Here is a 22,500-nt window from a genome sequence, read left to right on the forward strand (position 1 = left end):
AAAGAGTTGGACAGTATCGGGATATCGGCAAAAAGCCATTATCGGACATCCCTAATATATAAATATATATATTTATATATACACACATATATATGTTCTGTTAAACCACTAATAGTACATAAGCTCGCCTGCGGTGTTCTATTTTTTTGGTTTGTAAAAGGTAAGTTTCAGCAAGTTACAGCCCTTAATTTTCTTGGGTAACAAAAAGACGATACTGCGTGGGTTCTTGCACTCAGGTGAACTCCAGTGATGACATGGGCGTGCTGGAGGGCAAGTGGCACGGCACCTACAAAGATGGCGTGGGGCCCACAGAGTGGAGCGGCAGCGCGGACATCCTTCACCGCTGGTTGGCGTCCAAAGGCAAGCCGGTGCGTTATGGACAATGCTGGGTCTTTGCCTCCGTCCTCTGTACAGGTACTTTTAAGGACCAAACACTTTGATTTCCACTTGAAGAATCCACTAAATCGTGCTCGTTTTTTGTCCAGTGATGCGAGTGCTGGGGATTCCCTCCAGGGTGGTGACGGTCTTTAACGCCGCCCACGACACTGATGGAAACCTGGTAGTGGATGAGTTCTACTCTAGCACCGCGGAGAAGCTGACTCTGTCAAAAGACAGCGTTTGGTCGGTACCACTTTCACCTTGTCACTCACAAGTTCAAAAATGTCAAACTGGCGAGAGAGGAGCGAGACAAATAACGCTCATCAATAAGGACCATGTGATGATGTCATAAGAGGGGGGGTTCATGCCCCCTTTTGTTTATGTAACTAAATAATTACTATACAAAACTATATAAAACAAATACGAGTGGGCATGGCTTGCACCCCTGTGGAACACCCTGTGGATAAACATGTTTCGAAAGATGTGTTGCTATATAACAGAAAATACAGTTTATATATATATATATATATATATATATATATATATATATATATATATATATATATATATATATATATATATATATATATATATATATATATATATATACATACATACATGTATACATGTATGTATGTATACATGTATGTATGTATGTATGTATGTATACATGTATGTATGTATGTATACATGTATGTATGTATGTATGTATACATGTATATATGTATGTATGTATGTGTGTATGCATGTATGTGTGTATGCATGTATGTATGTATGCATGTATGTATGTATACATGTATGTATGTATACATGTATGTATGTATGTATACATGTATGTATGTATGTATACATGTATGTATGTATGTATGTATACATGTATGTATGTATGTATGTATGTATACATGTATGTATGTATGTATACATGTATGTATGTATGTATACATGTATGTATACATGTATGTATGTATGTATACATGTATGTATGTATACATGTATACATGTATACATGTATGTATACATGTATGTATGTATGTATACATGTATGTATGTATACATGTATGTATGTATGTATGTATACATGTATGTATACATGTATACATGTGTGTATACATGTATACATGTATGTATACATGTATGTATACATGTATGTATACATGTATGTATGTATACATGTATACATGTATGTATACATGTATGTATACATGTATACATGTATGTATGTATACATGTATGTATGTATACATGTATGTATGTATACATGTATGTATGTATACATGTATGTATGTATACATGTATACATGTATGTATGTATACATGTATGTATGTATACATGTATGTATGTATACATGTATACATGTATGTATGTATACATGTATACATGTATGTATACATGTATACATGTATGTATGTATACATGTATGTATGTATACATGTATGTATGTATACATGTATACATGTATGTATACATGTATACATGTATGTATACATGTATACATGTATGTATGTATACATGTATGTATGTATACATGTATACATGTATGTATGTATACATGTATGTATGTATACATGTATACATGTATGTATGTATACATGTATACATGTATACATGTATGTATGTATGTATACATGTATGTATGTATACATGTATGTATGTATACATGTATGTATGTATACATGTATGTATGTATACATGTATACATGTATGTATGTATACATGTATGTATGTATACATGTATGTATATGTATATATGTATGTATATACAGGTAAAAGCCAGTAAATTAGAATATTTTGAAAAACTTGATTTATTTCAGTAATTGCATTCAAAAGGTGTAACTTGTACATTATATTTATTCATTGCACACAGACTGATGCATTCAAATGTTTATGTCATTTAATTTTGATGATCTGAAGTGGCAACAAATGAAAATCCAAAATTCCGTGTGTCACAAAATTAGAATATTACTTAAGGCTAATACAAAAAAGGGATTTTTAGAAATGTTGGCCAACTGAAAAGTATGAAAATGAAAAATATGAGCATGTACAATACTCAATACTTGGTTGGAGCTCCTTTTGCCTCAATTACTGCGTTAATGCGGCGTGGCATGGAGTCGATGAGTTTCTGACACTGCTCAGGTGTTATGAGAGCCCAGGTTGCTCTGATAGTGGCCTTCAACTCTTCTGCGTTTTTGGGTCTGGCATTCTGCATCTTCCTTTTCACAATACCCCACAGATTTTCTATGGGGCTAAGGTCAGGGGAGTTGGCGGGCCAATTTAGAACAGAAATACCATGGTCCGTAAACCAGGCACGGGTAGATTTTGCGCTGTGTGCAGGCGCCAAGTCCTGTTGGAACTTGAAATCTCCATCTCCATAGAGCAGGTCAGCAGCAGGAAGCATGAAGTGCTCTAAAACTTGCTGGTAGACGGCTGCGTTGACCCTGGATCTCAGGAAACAGAGTGGACCGACACCAGCAGATGACATGGCACCCCAAACCATCACTGATGGTGGAAACTTTACACTAGACTTCAGGCAACGTGGATCCTGTGCCTCTCCTGTCTTCCTCCAGACTCTGGGACCTCGATTTCCAAAGGAAATGCAAAATTTGCATGGTTGAGTGATGGTTTGGGGTGCCATGTCATCTGCTGGTGTCGGTCCACTCTGTTTCCTGAGATCCAGGGTCAACGCAGCCGTCTACCAGCAAGTTTTAGAGCACTTCATGCTTCCTGCTGCTGACCTGCTCTATGGAGATGGAGATTTCAAGTTCCAACAGGACTTGGCGCCTGCACACAGCGCAAAATCTACCCGTGCCTGGTTTACGGACCATGGTATTTCTGTTCTAAATTGGCCCGCCAACTCCCCTGACCTTAGCCCCATAGAAAATCTGTGGGGTATTGTGAAAAGGAAGATGCAGAATGCCAGACCCAAAAACGCAGAAGAGTTGAAGGCCACTATCAGAGCAACCTGGGCTCTCATAACACCTGAGCAGTGCCAGAAACTCATCGACTCCATGCCACGCCGCATTAACGCAGTAATTGAGGCAAAAGGAGCTCCAACCAAGTATTGAGTATTGTACATGCTCATATTTTTCATTTTCATACTTTTCAGTTGGCCAACATTTCTAAAAATCCCTTTTTTGTATTAGCCTTAAGTAATATTCTAATTTTGTGACACACGGAATTTTGGATTTTCATTTGTTGCCACTTCAAATCATCAAAATTAAATGAAATAAACATTTGAATGCATCAGTCTGTGTGCAATGAATAAATATAATGTACAAGTTACACCTTTTGAATGCAATTACTGAAATAAATCAAGTTTTTCAAAATATTCTAATTTACTGGCTTTTACCTGTATATGTATGTATGTATATATATGCATGTGTGTGTATATATATGTATGTGTGTGTATATATATATATATATATGTATATGTATATATCTATATATAGCATGTATATATATATGTATATATATATGTATGTATATATCTATATATATATAGTATGTACTGTATATATATATATATATAGCATATAGGTGTTTATATATATATATATATATATATATATATATATATATATATATATATATATATATATATATACATACATACACCTTTATGCTATATATATATATATATACACCTTTATGCTATATATATATATATATATATATATATATATATATATATATACGAATATGTGGCCCTCTGAGGGCAGCCACAATTGCGATGTAGCCCTCAATAAATTTCAATCAATCAAAGTTTATTTATAAAGCCCTAAATCACAAGTGTCTCAAAGGGCTGCACAAGCCACAACGACATTCTCTGCTCAGATCCCACATCAGGGCAAGGAAAAACTCAACCCAATGGGATACAATGAGAAACCTTGGAGGGGACCGCAGATGTGGGGTGGAGTGGATCTAACTGGATGATTTCTCCAGATTCTCTGAACCTTTTGATGATATTACGGACCGTAGAAGGTGAAATCCTTAATTCCTTGCAATAGCTGGTTGAGAAATGTTGTTCTGAAACAATTTGCTCAGACATTTGTTCAAAAAGTGGTGACCCTCACCCCATCTGTGAAGGCACCATTAATGCTGATACAGGTTTTGGAGCAACATATGTTGCCATCCAAGCAACGTTATCATGGACGCCCCTGCTTATTTCAGCAAGATAATGCCAAGCCACATGTTACATCAACGTGGCTTCATAGTAAAAGAGTGCGGGTACTAGACTGGCCTGCCTGTAGTCCAGACCTGTCTCCCATTTAAAATGTGTGGCGCATTATGAAGCCTAAAATAGCAGAAGGGAGACTGTTGAACAACTTAAGCTGTCCATCAAGCAAGAATGGGAAATAATTCCACTTCAAAAATGTGTCTCCTCAATTCCCAAACGTTTACTGAGTGTTGTTAAAAGGAAATGCCATGTAACACAGTGGTAAAAATGCCCCTGTGACAATATAAGTTGAAAAGGTTTTGCAAATCATTGTATTCTCTTTTTATGTACCATTTACACAACGTGACAACTTCACTGCTTTTGGGTTTTTGTAAACAAAAAAACAAAACAAGGGGACCTGAGGAGGTACCTTGTGGAACACCTTTAGACATTTTCCAATGTTTTCCGTACTGGTCCAGCGTTGACACACCATGTGTGCTCACAGGAACTTCCACGTGTGGGTGGAGTGTTGGATGCAAAGACCTGACCTGGGCCTGGGTTTTGACGGCTGGCAGGTGGTGGACCCCACCCCTCAGGAGAAGAGCGCAGGTGCGAGGACGTGTTTTCGCTTTTAATTTGGCCAAAAAAATATATATATATTTTGTTTTTTTGTATGGAAGGGACATGGGGGGAATTTTTTTTTTTTTTATAATTGTTTTATTTATTTATTTTTTTTAGACATGTATCTCGTGCGCACGAGACACTTTTGTCTTAAAAGAAAAAATATATATATATACATTTTTTTTTTTTACGAGAAACTTTTTATAAAGTTAGATAAAAAAAACAAAAAATAAATAAAATAAATAAACAAAATAAAATATATATATATATATTTTTAGACATGTATCTCGTGCGCACAAGAAAATTATAAAAACGAGAAACTTTTTATAAAGTTAGATTAAAAAAATAAATAAATAAATAAAAATAAATTATTTTGTTTTTGTATGGAAGGGCCATGGGGGAAATTTGTTTTTTTTTATAATTGTTTTATTTATTTATTTTTTTTAGACATGTATCTCATGCGCACGAGACACTTTTGTCTTAAAAGAAGAAAAAAATTATACATTTTATTTTTTTCATGAGAAACTTTTTATAAAGTTAGATGAAATAAATAAATAAATAAAATAAAATAAATAAATAAATTAAAAAAATACAATTTAAATTTTTTCACGAGAAACTTTTTACAAAGTTAGATTTAAAAAAAAAAATAATAATAAAATTAAAATAAATTATTTTGTTTTTGTATGGAAGGGACATGGGGAAAATGTGTTTTTTTTTATAATTGTTTTATTTATTTATTTATTTTAGACATGTATCTCGTGCGCACGAGAAACTTTTGTTAAAAAAAAAAATAATTATAATTTTTTTTTTCACGAGAAACTTTTTATAAAGTTAGATGAAAAATAAATAAATAAATTAATTAATTAATTAAAAAAATAAAATTATAATTTTTTTTAGACATGTATCTCGTGCGCACGAGAAAATTATATTAAAAAAATTTTCACGAGAAACTTTTTATAAAGTTGGATTAAAAAAAATAAATAAATAAAATTTTTTAAAAAAGTAAAAAAAAAATAAAAAAAATAATATATATATATTTTTTTAGACATTTATCTCGTGCGCACGAGATACTTGTCGAAAAAAAATAGAAAAAAAAAATATTTTTTTACATTTTATTTTATTTTTATAACTTTATAAAAAGTTTCTCGTGCGCACGAGATACATTTCTAAAAAAATAAAAAAATAAAAAAAATCCCCCCATGTTCCTTTAGGGGCTCCGTATTTTTGTGAGTAATCTTGTCCAAAAAAAATATTTCCTAGGAAAATTGAACCACGCAAAGAGCGTCCAAAACCCGACTTTTGCCCGCAAGTGTTCCTCTTTGCAGGGACGTACCGCTGTGGCCCGTGCCCGGTGGCCGCCATCAGGGGGCGCTGCCTCCGCACGCCTTACGACGCCGCCTTCCTCTACGCCTCCGTGGACGCTGACATCGTGCGCAAGATGGTGCGGTCGGGCCGCGTGGTGAGCAAGACCACGGACAGCGAGTGGGTGGGACGCGCCATCTTCACCAAGAGCGTCGGCTCGGAAACGGCGGAGGATTTGACGGAGAGTTACAAGAAAATTAAAGTTAGACAAGAGCAGCTGATGGGTGAGCATCCTGCTTATACTACTAGGACTATTCATTATACTCATTACTTTGACCTGAATGTGACACAAGCTAACTGTTAGCATGCTAACAGTTAGCATGCTTACTTTTTAAGGCTAATTTTGCAACCATATAACTTGGTATAAAGTGCTAACATTTTTAGCCAATTTCACACTTTTTTTTATTTCTCTAATTTCGCACATTTTACAACCATTTACCCCAGAGTCACTTTTTTCTCTAATTCCCCAGCCATACACCTTAAAGTCTTTTTTTTAACTGTTAGCATGTTACCGTGAGCATTTAAGCATGCTAACATTAACTTGCAAACTTTTTAAGGCTAATTTTTCAACCGTGTACCCCGGAGTCATATAACTTGGTATGTGACACTTGTTGACTGTTAGCATGTTAGCATGCTAACATTAAAGTGCTAACATTTTTAGCCAATTTTACACTTTTTCCCCCCTCTAATTTCGCATATTTTACAACCATTTACCCAAGAGTCACATTTTTCTCTAATTCCCCAGCCATACACCTTGGAGTCTTTTTTTTTTTAACTGTTAGCATGTTACCGTTAGCATGCTAACATTAACATGCTAAGTTTTTAAGGCAAATTTTGCAACCGTGTACTCCAGAGTCATACAACTTGGTATGTGACACTTGTTAACTGTTAGCACGCGAACATTAAAGTGCTAACATTCTTAGCTAATATTACCCTTTTTTCCCCCCTCAAATTTCTCATATTTTACAACCATTTACCCCAGAGTCACTTTTTTCTCTAATTCCCCAGCCATACACTTTAGTCTTTAAAAAAAAAAACTGTTAGCATGTTACCGTTAGCATGTTAGCATGCTAGCATTAACATGCTAACGTTTTAAGGCAAATTTTGCAACCGTGTACCCCAGAGTCATACAACTTGGTATGTGACACTTGTTAACTGTTAGCACGCGAACATTAAAGTGCTAACATTCTTAGCTAATATTACCCTTTTTTTCCCCCTCAAATTTCTCATATTTTACAACCATTTACCCCAGAGTCACTTTTTTCTCTAATTCCCCAGCCATACACCTTAGTCTTTAAAAAAAAAACTGTTAGCGTGTTACCGTTAGCATGTTAGCATGCTAACATTAACATGTAACTTTTTAAGGCAAATTTTGCAACCGTGTACCCCAGAGTCATATAACTTGGTATGCGACACTTGTTAACTGTTAGCATGCTAACATTAAAGTGCTAACATTTTAAGCCAATTTTACACTTTTCCCCCCCCTCATATTTCGCATATTTTACAACCATTTACCCCAGTTTCTCTAATTCCCCAGCCATACACCTTAGAGTCTTTAAAAAAAAAAGCTGTTAGCATGTTACTGTTATCATGTTAGCATGCTAACATTAACATGCTAACATTTTAAGGCTAATTTTGCAACTGTGTACCCCAGAGTCATATAACTTGGTATGTGACACTTGTTAACTGTTAGCACACTAACATTAAAGTGCTAACATTTTTAGCTAATTTTACACTTTTTTTCTGTAATTTTGCATATTTTACAACCATTTACCCCAGAGTCACTTTTTTCTCTAATTCCGCAGCCATACACCTTAGAGTCATGTAACTTTGGTATGCTAGCCCGCTAACTTTAGAGTGCTAAAATTTTTAGCTAATTTTACACTTTTTTTTCTCTAATTTCGCATATTTTACAACCATTCACCCCAGAGTCATATAACTTAATATGTGACACTTTGTAACTGTTAGCATGCTAACTTTAACATGGTAACTTTTTGAGCTAGTTTTGCAATTGTTTACCCCAGAGTCATATAACTTGGTATATGACACTTTGTAACTGTTGGCATGCTAACTTTAACATGGTAACTTTTTGAGCTAGTTTTGCAATTGTTTACCCCAGAGTCATATAACTTGGTATGTGACACTTGCGAACTGTTAGCATGTTAACCTTAGCATGTTAGCATGCTAACATTCAAATGCTAACTTTCTGAGCATATTTTTCAACCATTCACCCCAGAGTCATACGACATGGTATGTGGAACTTTGCAACTGTTAGCATGCTAGCATGCTAACTTTAACCTGCCAACATTATGAGTTAGTTTTGCAACAGTTTACCCCAGAGTCATATAACTTGGTATGTGACACTTGTTAACTGTTATCGGGCTAACGTTAGCATACTAGCACGCTAACATTAAAGTGCTAACATTTTTAGCAAATTTTTCACTTTTATTTCTCTTAATTTCGCATATTTTGCAACCGTTTACCCCAGAGTCATACAACTTGGTATGTGACACTTGTTAACTGTTAGTGGGCTAACGTTAGCATGCTAGCGTGCTAACATTAAAGTGCTAACATTTTTAGCTAATTTTAAACATTTTTTTTCCCTCTAATCTCACATATTTTACAACCATTTACCCCAGAGACATATAACTTGGTATGTGACACTTTGTAACTGTTAGCATGCTAACTTTAGCGTGGTAAGTTTTTGAGCTAGTTTTGCAATTGTTTACCCCAGAGTCATACAACTCGGTATGCGACACTTTGTAACTGTTAGCATGCTAGCAGGCTAACATTAAAGTCCTAACATTTTTAGCTAATTTTACACTTTTTTTCCCCTCTAATCTAGCATATTTTACAACCATTTGCCCCAGTCATACAACTTGGTATGTGACACTTTGTAACTGTTAGCATGCTAGCAGGTTAACATTAAAGTGCTAACATTTTTAGCTAATTTTACACTTTTTTTCCCTCTAATCTCGCATATTTTACAACCATTTACCCCAGAGTCATACAACTTGGTATGTGACACTTTGTAACTGTTAACATGCTAACGTTAGCATGCTAACTTTAACGTGCTAACTTTTTGAGCTAGTTTTGCAATTGTTTACCCCAGAGTCATACAACTCGGTATGCGACACTTTGTAACTGTTAGCATGCTAGCAGGCTAACATTAAAGTGCTAACATTTTTAGCTAATTTTACACTTTTTTCCCCCTCTAATCTAGCATATTTTACAACCATTTACCCCAGAGTCATACAACTTGGTATATGACACTTTGTAACTGTTAGCATGCTAGCAGGCTAACATCAAAGTGCTAACATTTTTAGCTAATTTTACACTTTTTTTCCCCCTCTAATCTAGCATATTTTACAACCATTTACCCCAGAGTCATACAACTTGGTATGTGACACTTTGTAACTGTTAACATGCTAACGTTAGCATGCTAACTTTAACGTGCTAACTTTTTGAGCTAGTTTTGCAATTGTTTACCCCAGAGTCACATAACTTGGTATGTGACACTTGCTGACTGTTAGCATGCAAACGATAGCACGCTAGCAAGCTAACATGGGCATGCTAACTTTTTCAGCTAATTTCACACGTTTTTTTCTCTACTTCCGCAGCCATACACCTTAGAAGGTCATATAACTTGGTATGTGAAACATGCTGACTGTTAGCATGCTAACATTAGCACACATGCTAAAAGTTACCCCTGGCCAGAGGTCCAGGGCACAGATAGCAAGCCCATCCAAATCTTCTAGTTTGTAATGAAATAATTTGTTTATCTACAGGGAAGTTGACCTCCAAATCTACAACACTTTCTCACCCGTTCCATCATTCTGCTGGTAAGTTGATCTGCCGCTGCATGCGCTTTAAATGTAAACATGTTGCTCCTCACCTCACCTACAATGCAATGTTTACCAAACTTCTTTTGTATTCATTTGTAGTGGATTTGGCGCTACTTGTTCGCCCTTGCCCATGAACACATTATAACGGGACTGCGCGCGAATGTGTGCCGTAAACTTAGCGTCTTGTTTGTTGTTTTCACAAACCCCGTTTCCATATGAGTTGGGAAATTGTGTTAGATGTAAAAATAAACGGAATACAATGATTTGCAAATCCTTTTCAACCCATATTCAGTTGAATATGCTACAAAGACAACATATTTGGTGTTCAAACTGATAAACATTTTTTTTTGTTGCAAATAATCATTAACTTTAGAATTTGATGCCAGCAACACGTGACAAAGGTGGCAATAAATACTGATAAAGTTGAGGAATGCTCATCAAACACTTATTTGGAACATCCCACAGGTGAACAGGCAAATTGGGAACAGGTGGGTGCCATGATTGGGTATAAAAGTAGATTCCATGAAATGCTCAGTCATTCACAAACAAGGATGGGGCGAGGGTCACCACTTTGTCAACAAACGCGTGAGCAAATTGTTGAACAGTTTAAGAAAAACCTTTCTCAACCAGCTATTGCAAGGAATTTTGGGATTTCACCATCTACGGTCCGTAATATCATCAAAGGGTTCAGAGAATCTGGAGAAATCACTGCACGTAAGCAGCTAAGATCCCTCAGGCTGTACTGCATCAACAAGCGACATCAGTGTGTAAAGGATATCACCACATGGGCTCAGGAACACTTCAGAAACCCACTGTCAGTAACTACAGTTGGTCGCTACATCTGTAAGTGCAAGTTAAAACTCTCCTATGCAAGGCAAAAACCGTTTATCAACAACACCCAGAAACGCCGTCGACTTCGCTGGGCCTGAGCTCATCTAAGATGACAAAGTGGAAAAGTGTTCTGTGGTCTGACGAGTCCACATTTCAAATTGTTTTTGGAAACTGTGGACGTCGTGTCCTCCGGACCAAAGAGGAAAAGAACCATCCGGATTGTTATAGGCGCAAAGTGGAAAAGCCAGCATCTGTGATGGTATGGGGGTGTATTAGTGCCCAAGACATGGGTAACTTACACATCTGTGAAGGCGCCATTAATGCTGAAAGGTACATACAGGTTTTGGAGCAACATATGTTGCCATCCAAGCAACGTTACCATGGACGCCCCTGCTTATTTCAGCAAGACAATGCCAAGCCACGTGGCTTCATAGTAAAAGAGTGTGGGTACTAGACTGGCCTGCCTGTAGTCCAGACCTGTCTCCCGTTGAAAATGTGTGGCGCATTATGAAGCCTAAAATACCACAACGGAGACCCCCGGACTGTTGAACAACTTAAGCTGTACATCAAGCAAGAATGGGAAAGAATTCCACCTGAGAAGCTTCAAAAATGTGTCTCCTCAGTTCCCAAACGTTTACTGAGTGTTGTTAAAAGGAAAGGCCATGTAACACAGTGGTGAACATGCCCGTTCCCAACTACTTTGGCACGTGTTGCAGCCATGAAATTCTAAGTTAATTATTATTTGCAAAAAAAAAAAAAAAAAGTTTATGAGTTTGAACATCAAATATGTTGTCTTTGTAGTGCATTCAATTGAATATGTTGAAAATGATTTGCAAATCATTGTATTGTGTTTATATTTACATCTAACACAATTTCCCAACTCATATGGAAACGGGGTTTGTATTTGAAGTAAAATAATTTAAAAAAAAAATTCAGTTTGTACAAGAATACTTTTTGGACTTATGCAACGTCTGTCATATTTTCATGATTTATATATTCATGCCATATTTCCTCATACAGCGACTGGGAGGCTTAACTTGCTTAACTGCAACAAGTGCCAAGTGTCTGTTTCTTAGGAAAATTGTGTGTACTTTCTTTGTCCCGATGCGTCTAAAAATAATCTTATATTTTAATATTGATATTTGTTGGAGCCTATCTATATTATTTATTTATTAATTGTTTTGACAATGAAATCAAATAATGCCAATGATGATGTTGATGAATTATTGGATGTTTTAGATGAATTGTGATGGACTGATTGTTTTCAGCTGCTCATTCTCTTCCTGGTGAGCCACTTCCTCCTCCTATAATTAAGAAGACAGGACAGCTGGGGGCCCTTTTTGTCTGTTATTTTGACTCGGGGGCCATATTTAGAAAAAAAAATGTGTCTGGGGGCCGGTATATCTATTATTAGGAACACTAATACAAAACCTCACAATAATGTCTTGATTGAATGCTTAAAAACGCTATAGCAGACCGCCTTAAAAAACTTAATGGAATTTGACATTTTTCTATGAACGATAAAACACTGAATATTGACAAAAAATGAATGTCACACCCCCTTTCGATCGACATATTTTACAATCAAGTGAAACGCAACAAAAATGCAACAAACAGTGAAATATGTTGTTAAAAGGAAAGGCCATGTAACACAGTGGTGAACATGCCCTTTCCCAACTACTTTGGCACGTGTTGCAGCCATGAAATTCTAAGTTAATTATTATTTGCAAAAAAAAAAAAAGTTTATGAGTTTGAACATCAAATATCTTGTCTTTGTAGTGCATTCAATTGAATATGGGTTGAAAATGATTTGCAAATCATTGTATTCCGTTTATATTTACATCCAACACAATTTCCCAACTCATATGGAAACGGGGTTTGTAATAAGCATTCAGACACAACTAGCTTTTCATTTTTTGATGGTGACTTTAAACTGAAAGTTGGTATTTTCTTCCTCTCAACAAGCAGCGGGTGTTGTTGCTGGGCCAACCACGCCCTGTCTAAAAGCAGTGAGAGGCTTGTGACATTAAAAAAGATGATAGTATATATTTGTACCATGAATTGATTAACATGGAGTTGAAAAACTTATTCGGGTGTTGCCATTTAGTGGTGAGTTGTACGGAATATGTACTGTACTGTGCAATCTACTAATAAAAGTCTCAATCAATCAGTCAATGCGTCAAACACGTGGAAGTGTGGAGAGTGTTTTGCATATTACCCATCAGGCCTAGGACGTGGGTTAAATGGGTGTATTTTTGAATTGTGTATGGTACTAATAGACTTTTTATTTTATTTTTTTATAACGTCCACATAGTTCAGTGTGCAAGTTGTGTGTTTTTGTATCACACATTTGAACGTTCTGTGTTGGTTTTTAATTAACCAAACCATGATTTAAAAAGATTGTCCAAACTAGTACCTACATATTTAGTCTGTCCATGTGCACTTAAAATAATCACTGTGGGCCTCACCTAAAGCAAAATATATTATATTTTAATTTCAAGTTTTATAAATAAACCTGGGACAATCTGTAGTTTGGGGCCCCCTGAATGAAGTAGTTTTTTGAGGTACACTGGATGGAGCCACAGTGGTATACTCCCTCCACCGCCATTGTGTTCAAAGTGTGTGTGACGTCACAGCGGCCACAAATATTCAACATACTTGTCAAATAAAGCCTCGGCCTTGTCTTTAATGGATACTTAGGCCTACTATGCTACTGTGTTTGACTGTTAGTCATGATGGGAGTACTTGGAGAGGTGGTACTTGATGGAAACAAGTTTAGAGAACTACTGATTTATATCATTTGATTATTTTTTTATTTACAGTAAGTTGTCTCCAGAGTGGAACATTGTCTGGTCCAACTGAAGAAGGTAAGAGCCTTCCTATTATTACTGTTACCTTCCTATTATTACTGTTACCTTCTTATTATTACTGTTACCTTCCTATTATTACTGTTACCTTCCTATTATTACTGTTACTTTCTATTATTACTGTTACTTTCTATTATTACTGTTACCTTCCTATTATTATTGTTACCTTCCTATTATTACTGTTACTTTCTATTATTACTGTTACCTTCCTATTATTACTGTTACCTTCCTATTATTACTGTTACCTTCCTATTATTACTGTTACCTTCCTATTATTACTGTTACCTTCCTATTATTACTGTTACCTTCCTATTATTACTGTTACTTTCTATTATTACTGTTACTTTCTATTATTATTGTTACCTTCCTATTATTACTGTTACTTTCTATTATTACTGTTACCTTCCTACTATTACTGTTACCTTCCTATTATTACTGTTACCTTCCTATTATTACTGTTACCTTCCTATTATTACTGTTACCTTCTATTATTACTGTTACCTTCCTATTATTACTGTTACCTTCCTATTATTACTGTTACCTTCCTATTATTACTGTTACCTTCCTACTATTACTGTTACCTTCCTATTATTACTGTTACCTTCCTATTATTACTGTTACCTTCCTACTATTACTGTTGCCTTCCTATTATTACTGTTACCTTCCTATTATTACTGTTACCTTCTTATTATTACTGTTACCTTCCTATTATTACTGTTACCTTCCTATTATTACTGTTACTTTCTATTATTACTGTTACTTTCTATTATTACTGTTACCTTCCTATTATTACTGTTACTTTCTATTATTACTGTTACCTTCCTACTATTACTGTTACCTTCCTACTATTACTGTTACCTTCCTATTATTACTGTTACCTTCTATTATTACTGTTACCTTCCTATTATTACTGTTACCTTCCTATTATTACTGTTACCTTCCTATTATTACTGTTACCTTCCTACTATTACTGTTACCTTCCTATTATTACTGTTACCTTCCTATTATTACTGTTACCTTCCTATTATTACTGTTACCTTCCTATTATTACTGTTACCTTCCTACTATTACTGTTACCTTCCTATTATTACTGTTACCTTCCTACTATTACTGTTGCCTTCCTATTATTACTGTTACCTTCCTATTATTACTGTTACCTTCCTATTATTACTGTTACCTTCCTATTATTACTGTTACTTTCTATTATTACTGTTACTTTCTATTATTACTGTTACCTTCCTATTATTATTGTTACCTTTCTATTATTACTGTTACTTTCTATTATTACTGTTACCTTCCTACTATTACTGTTACCTTCCTATTATTACTGTTACCTTCCTATTATTACTGTTACCTTCTATTATTACTGTTACCTTCCTATTATTACTGTTACCTTCCTATTATTACTGTTACCTTCCTATTATTACTGTTACCTTCCTACTATTACTGTTACCTTCCTATTATTACTGTTACCTTCCTACTATTACTGTTACCTTCCTACTATTACTGTTACCTTCCTACTATTACTGTTACCTTCCTATTATTACTGTTACCTTCTATTATTACTGTTAACTTCCTATTATTACTGTTAACTTCCTATTATTACTGTTACCTTCTATTATGACTGTTGCCTTCCTACTATTACTGTTACCTTCCTATTATGACTGTTGCCTTCCTATAGTTACTGTTACCTTCCTATTATTACTGTTACCTTCCTACTATTACTGTTACCTTCCTATTATTACTGTTACCTTCCTATTATTACTGTTAACTTCCTATTATTACTGTTACCTTCCTATTATTACTGTTAACTTCCTATTATTACTGTTACCTTCCTATTATGACTGTTGCCTTCCTACTATTACTGTTGCCTTCCTATTATTACTGTTGCCTTCCTATAGTTACTGTTGCCTTCCTATTGTTACTGTTACCTTCCTATTATTACTGTTACTTTCTCATTATTACTGTTACCTTCCTATTGTTACTGTTACCTTCCTATTGTTACTGTTACCTTCCTACTGTTACTGTTACCTTCCTACTATTACTGTTACCTTCCTACTATTACTGTTACCTTCCTATTGTTACTGTTACCTTCTTATTGTTACTGTTATCTTCCTATTGTTACTGTTACCTTCCTATTATTACTGTTACCTTCCTATTGTTACTGTTAACTTCCTATTATTACTGTTACCTTCCTATTATTACTGTTACCTTCCTATTATTACTGTTACCTTCCTATTATTACTGTTACCTTCCTATTATTACTGTTACCTTCCTATTATTACTGTTACCTTCCTACTATTACTGTTACCTTCCTATTATTACTGTTACCTTCCTATTATTACTGTTACCTTCCTACTATTACTGTTGCCTTCCTATTATTACTGTTACCTTCCTATTATTACTGTTACCTTCTTATTATTACTGTTACCTTCCTATTATTACTGTTACCTTCCTATTATTACTGTTACTTTCTATTATTACTGTTACTTTCTATTATTACTGTTACCTTCCTATTATTATTGTTACCTTTCTATTATTACTGTTACTTTCTATTATTACTGTTACCTTCCTACTATTACTGTTACCTTCCTATTATTACTGTTACCTTCCTATTATTACTGTTACCTTCTATTATTACTGTTACCTTCCTATTATTACTGTTACCTTCCTATTATTACTGTTACCTTCCTATTATTACTGTTACCTTCCTACTATTACTGTTACCTTCCTATTATTACTGTTACCTTCCTATTATTACTGTTAACTTCCTATTATTACTGTTACCTTCCTATTATGACTGTTGCCTTCCTACTATTACTGTTGCCTTCCTATTATTACTGTTGCCTTCCTATAGTTACTGTTGCCTTCCTATTGTTACTGTTACCTTCCTATTATTACTGTTACTTTCTCATTATTACTGTTACCTTCCTATTGTTACTGTTACCTTCCTACTGTTACTGTTACCTTCCTACTATTACTGTTACCTTCCTACTATTACTGTTACCTTCCTATTGTTACTGTTACCTTCTTATTGTTACTGTTATCTTCCTATTGTTACTGTTACCTTCCTATTATTACTGTTACCTTCCTATTGTTACTGTTAACTTCCTATTATTACTGTTGCCTTGTTATTATTACTGTTACCAAAACAAAAAGGACGCCGGTTGAAATGTGGACTCGTCAGACCACAGAACACTTTTCCACTTTGCATCAGTCCATCTTAGATGAGCTCGGGCGGCATTTCTGGGTGTTGTTGATAAATGGCTTTCACTTTGCATAGTAGAGTTTTAACTTGCACTTACAGATGTAGCGTCAAACTGTCGTTACTGACAGTGGTTTTCTGAAGTGTTCCTGAGCCCATGTGGTGATGTCCTTTACACACTGATGTCGCTTTTTGACGCAGTATCGCCTGAGGTATCCAAGGTCACAGGCATTCAATGTGCAGTGATTTCTCCAGATTCTTGGACACACACATTTAAACCTTTGGCCATTCTAAGCCAGTCATTTCCGAGAGTTATCTCACCCTCTGAGAAGCATCTTTGTTACTTGTGTTTTCCAATCTTGTAAAATGTGGAGAATAAATATTACATTTCAACATTTCTGTCAACAAAGATTTGCGTCAGCCTGCGATTCAAAGTAATTTTGATAGTAAGCTACTATAACTAATAAAGACACTTACATCATGTGTTGCCTTCATTATAACACTTATATAAGACTTTTAAAGTCATTTTGATAGTAGGCTAATATAACTAATATAGACACTTACATCACGTGTCGTCTTCATTATAGCACTTATATAAGACTTTTAAAGTCATTTTGATAGTAGGCTTATATAACTAATATAGACACATCATGTGTTGCCTTCATTATAGCACTTATATAAGACTTTTAAAGTCATTTTGATAGTAGGCTAATATAGCAAATATAGACACTTACATCATGTGTTGCCATCATTATAACACTTATAAAAGACTTTTAAAGTAATTTTGATAGTAGGCTAATATAACTAATATAGACACTTACATCACGTGTTGTCTTCATTATAACACTTATATAAGACTTAAAGTCATTTTGATAGACTAATATAGCTAAAATAGACACATCTTGGTCGTCTTCATTATAACACTCATATAAGACTTTTAAAGTAATTTTGATAGTAGGCTAATATAGCTAAAATAGACACATCACGTGTCGTCTTCATTATAACACTTATATAAGACTTTTAAAGTAATTTTGATAGTAGGCTAATATAGCTAAAATAGACACTTACATCACGTGTCGTCTTCATTATAACACTTATATAAGACTTTTAAAGTAATTTTGATAGTAGGCTAATATAGCTAAAATAGACACTTACGTCACGTGTCGTCTTCATTATAACACTTATATAAGACTTAATTTTTTGCGGCTCCGGACAGATTTATTTTTTCATATTTTTGGTCCAATACGGTTCTTTTAACATTTTGGATTGCCGACCCCTGATCTAAGACATTGACGATATGTACCTATTCGCTAACTGGACAACCTCTCGGAGACACCGTCTGCTCTGCGCGGTGAAGTATGATGAATTTGAGGACCAGAAATAGACAATTGAAATGAAAAGTTAAAATTGTTTTTTTCCTGGCTGCAAGAAACCTGGCAAGGTCGTTGTTTTGACATTCCCCCAGAAGACAGTGCCCTCCAACAGTTGCTAATCTTGTGGTTTTTGTGTCGTAAAATGTGTATATGTGCTTATTGTGGCTATTGATTGTTTTTGCGGGCCCCAGACTGAACCCCCAGCCCATTTTCCCACCTTTTAGGGGGCGCCGTAAGTGGCGACCCATTCCACTTGGGCAACGACCTCAAGTATCCTTCCTTCCTTTCATTTTCTGGGGACGCTAAATTTGAGCCAAAAGTGGAAATTTTTGTATTCAAAATGTAAACATTTTTTTCGTTTGAATATAATTATGATTCACTGTGGGATTTAAAAAATAAATTATTTTCATGTTCCATATTTTCATGTCATTTTCATATATTTTCGATGTTTCAAATAGTATTTCAAAATTAAAATATGTGCACACATTTGTTTCTCCCTCTGATAATTATTTTAAATACGTTTATTTTAACTTTGACACTTTTTGGCTTTTTTTCCTTTTTTTAGATTAAAATCTTATTCTTTAAACAATTTCATTTTTTTCCAGGTTCAGATATTTATTTTTCCAGATAAAATTTTTTTTTCAGATTCATTCTTGGCATGTCATTTTCATATATTTTCGATTTTTTTGTCAGTTTCAAATGGTATTTCAAAATTAAAATGTGCACATATTTTTTTTCTCCCTCTGATAATTATTTTAAATACGTTTATTTTAACTTTGACATATTTAGGCTTTTTTTTTTTTAGATTTCTGATAATTATTTTAAATACGTTTATTTTAACTTTGACATATATAGGCTTTTTTTTTTTTTTTAGATTTCTGATCATTTATTTATTATTTATTTAATTATTTTAAATACATTTATTTTAACTTTGACATATCTAGGCTTTTTTTTTTTAGATTTCTGATAATTATTTTTAAATACGTTTATTTTAACTTTGAAATATTTAGGCTTTTTAAAAAAAAATTTTTAGATTAAAATCTTATTTTTTAAACAGTTTCATTTTTTTCCAGGTTCAGATGTTTGTTTTTCCAGATTCAATTATTTTATTTTTTTTCAGATTCAAAGTTGGCATGTCATATGTAATTTTAACATATTTTCCAAATTTTTGGTCAGTTTCAAATGGTATTTCAACATTAAAATATGTGCACACATTTTTTTAATTATTTAATTATTTTAAATACATTTATTTTAACTTTGACATATCTAGGCTTTTTTTTTTTTAGATTTCTGATAATTATTTTTAAATACGTTTATTTTAACTTTGACATTCTTTTTTTTTTAGATTAAAATCTTATTTTTTAAACAGTTAAATTTTTTTCCAGGTTCAGATATTTGTTTTTCCAGATTACATTTTTTTAATTTTATTTATTTTTTTCAGATTCAGACTTGGCATGTCATGTCATTTTCATATATTTTCGATTTTTTTGTCGGTTTCAAATGGTATTTCAAAATTAAAATATGTGCACACATTTTTTTTCTCCCTCTGATAATTATTTTAAATACGTTTATTTTAACTTTGACATATTTAGGCTTTTTTTTTTTTTTAGATTTCTGATAATTATTTTAAATACGTTTATTTTAACTTTGACATATTTAGGCTTTTTTTTTTTTTTTTGATTTCTGATAATTATTTTAAATATGTTTATTTTAACTTTGATATATTTAGGCTTTTTTTTTTTTTTTTTAGATTTCTGATAATTATTTTAAATACGTTTATTTTAACTTTGAAATATTTAGGCTTTTTTTTAATTACATTTTTTATATTAAAATCTTATTCTTTAAACAGTTTCATTTTTTTTCCAGATTCAGATATTTGTTTTTCCAGATTCAATTATTATTTTTTTTCAGATTCAAACTTGGCATGTCATATGTAATTTTCACATATTTTCAAATTTTTGGTCAGTTTCAAATGGTATTTTTTACAGTTTCAATTTTGAAGCGGACTGTTATGATGCCACGCCCCCTTGCTAAATTCAGGCCATAAATATGAATCTGAAAAAAAAAAAAAAAGAATCTGAAAAAAAAATATCTGAACCTGGAAAAAAATGTAATTGTTTAAAAAAAAACAAGATTTAATCTTAAAAAAAAAGCATACATATGTCAAAGTGAAAATAAATGTATTTAAAATTATCAGAGGGAGAAAAAAGTGTGCATACATTTTAATTTTGAAACTGAAAAAAATAAAAATAAAAAATTCATCTGGAAAAACAAATATCTGAACCTGGAAAAAAATTAAATTGTTTAAAAAATAAGATTTTAATCTGAAAAAAAAAGCCAAATTATGTCAGTGAAAATAAACTTATTTCAAATAATTATCAGAGGGAATCAGAATTTTATTCAAACAGAAAAAGTGTCCACATATTTTAATGTTGAATACACTTATCTGTTTTTCAAAATTCAACATCTAAACTAGATTTTTCAGTTTTTAAAGTTTTTCTTTTCCAAGTACAGAACTTGTGTCTCTAATTTAGCTCCACGCTAATGAGTGAAAGTAACTTTCTGCTCTCCTGACACCATTCCCTCCTAGACGGGTCCAGTTTGGACGTCTCCATCGCCGTCGACGGAGAGCCGACGGCGGGCGAGAGCATCGACCTGACCGTGACCCTCACCAACAAATTGGCGCACCACCGCGTCCTGCTGGAGCACCTGAACGCTCAGCTGAAGGAATTCAACCGCAGCCCCCAGAAAAGCTTCTGGAAAAGCCACAAAGAAGTTACCGTCCCGCCGTTTGAAGGCGAGGCGCCGCCTTGACCCCTCCAAAAAAAAACAAACAGAGTCTGATTTTGTTCTTTTCATTTTTCAGTTTTCACGCTGCAGCATTCCATCCCGGCATCGGAGTACGAGTCCTTCCTGTCGGACGACGACATTGTCAAAGTGTCGGTGGTCATCAAGGACGTGAACACCAAAGAGAGAGTTTTGGCCACGCAGGACTTCAACATCAGCACGCCCAAAATTAGCATACAGGTGCACACACACACACACACACACACACACACACACACACACACACACACATGTATTTGTGACCTTCTAGAGACCTGAGAAAAAAGCCCACCTGTTTAGGACCACCCTTTCTAGATATATAAAGATGTGTATTACAACATTAATAATATATACATGCTATGCAGATATAAAACAAATTGTTGTGTAAAATGAGTTGGAATTTCACCAAAAAAGGTCATCATTTCCCAAGAAAAACTTAGAATTTTGGCGGTATTATAATAAAAGTTGTCATTTTACTCAAACACAAGTCAAAATTGTACAAGAAAAACTGAACATTTGTGCAATGTTATGATCAAAGTTGGAATTTTGCTCAATAACAGTCGCAATTTTATAAGAAAAGCTTCAAATGTTGGCAATTTTATGAAAAGAGTTGGAATTTTACTCGACAAAAGTCACAATTTTAGAAGAAAACTTTCAAATGTTGGCAATAGTATAACAATAATCGGAGTTTTACTTGGCAAAACGATGACAAAATGCGTATTTTTACTAAAAAAAATGTCAGTTTTACAAGAACAACAAAAGAATGGGCAATATTGTGATTTTATATGATAAATGTCACCATTTTGTAATAATTTTACATAAAAAAGTAATAATTTTACGAGAAAATATTGCAATATTACAGAAACAGAAAGAATATGAGAAATTGTTCCTAATTTTATAGGAAAAAAGTCGACACATTGTGAGAAAAAGACGGCTTTTTAGTTATTTTTTGTTGTGGTTGAATTTTTTGTTTGTAATTGTTTTTTAATCTTCATTATTCACTTCAAGTTATTACAGTATGTCTCTTTATACATATTT

At 33.8% G+C, this 22,500-nt stretch overlaps 1 protein-coding gene across 1 annotated transcript in view; it reads left to right on the forward strand.

Annotated features, from left to right (window-relative positions):
* LOC133612435 (protein-glutamine gamma-glutamyltransferase 5-like) overlaps nucleotides 1–22,500 on the forward strand; it is a 53,387-nt gene that overhangs the window by 17,444 nt on the left and 13,443 nt on the right. Inside the window, exons 6-13 of the mRNA XM_061969845.2 lie at nucleotides 237–414; nucleotides 486–621; nucleotides 5,038–5,141; nucleotides 6,479–6,739; nucleotides 10,304–10,357; nucleotides 14,014–14,058; nucleotides 21,227–21,433; nucleotides 21,503–21,663. Of these exons, the coding sequence (XP_061825829.2) occupies nucleotides 237–414; nucleotides 486–621; nucleotides 5,038–5,141; nucleotides 6,479–6,739; nucleotides 10,304–10,357; nucleotides 14,014–14,058; nucleotides 21,227–21,433; nucleotides 21,503–21,663 (1,146 nt within the window). The remainder of the gene's footprint in view (nucleotides 1–236; nucleotides 415–485; nucleotides 622–5,037; nucleotides 5,142–6,478; nucleotides 6,740–10,303; nucleotides 10,358–14,013; nucleotides 14,059–21,226; nucleotides 21,434–21,502; nucleotides 21,664–22,500) is intronic.

Source organism: Nerophis lumbriciformis, linkage group LG01, assembly GCF_033978685.3.
Source record: "Nerophis lumbriciformis linkage group LG01, RoL_Nlum_v2.1, whole genome shotgun sequence".
Taxonomy (NCBI): Eukaryota; Metazoa; Chordata; class Actinopteri; order Syngnathiformes; family Syngnathidae; genus Nerophis; species Nerophis lumbriciformis.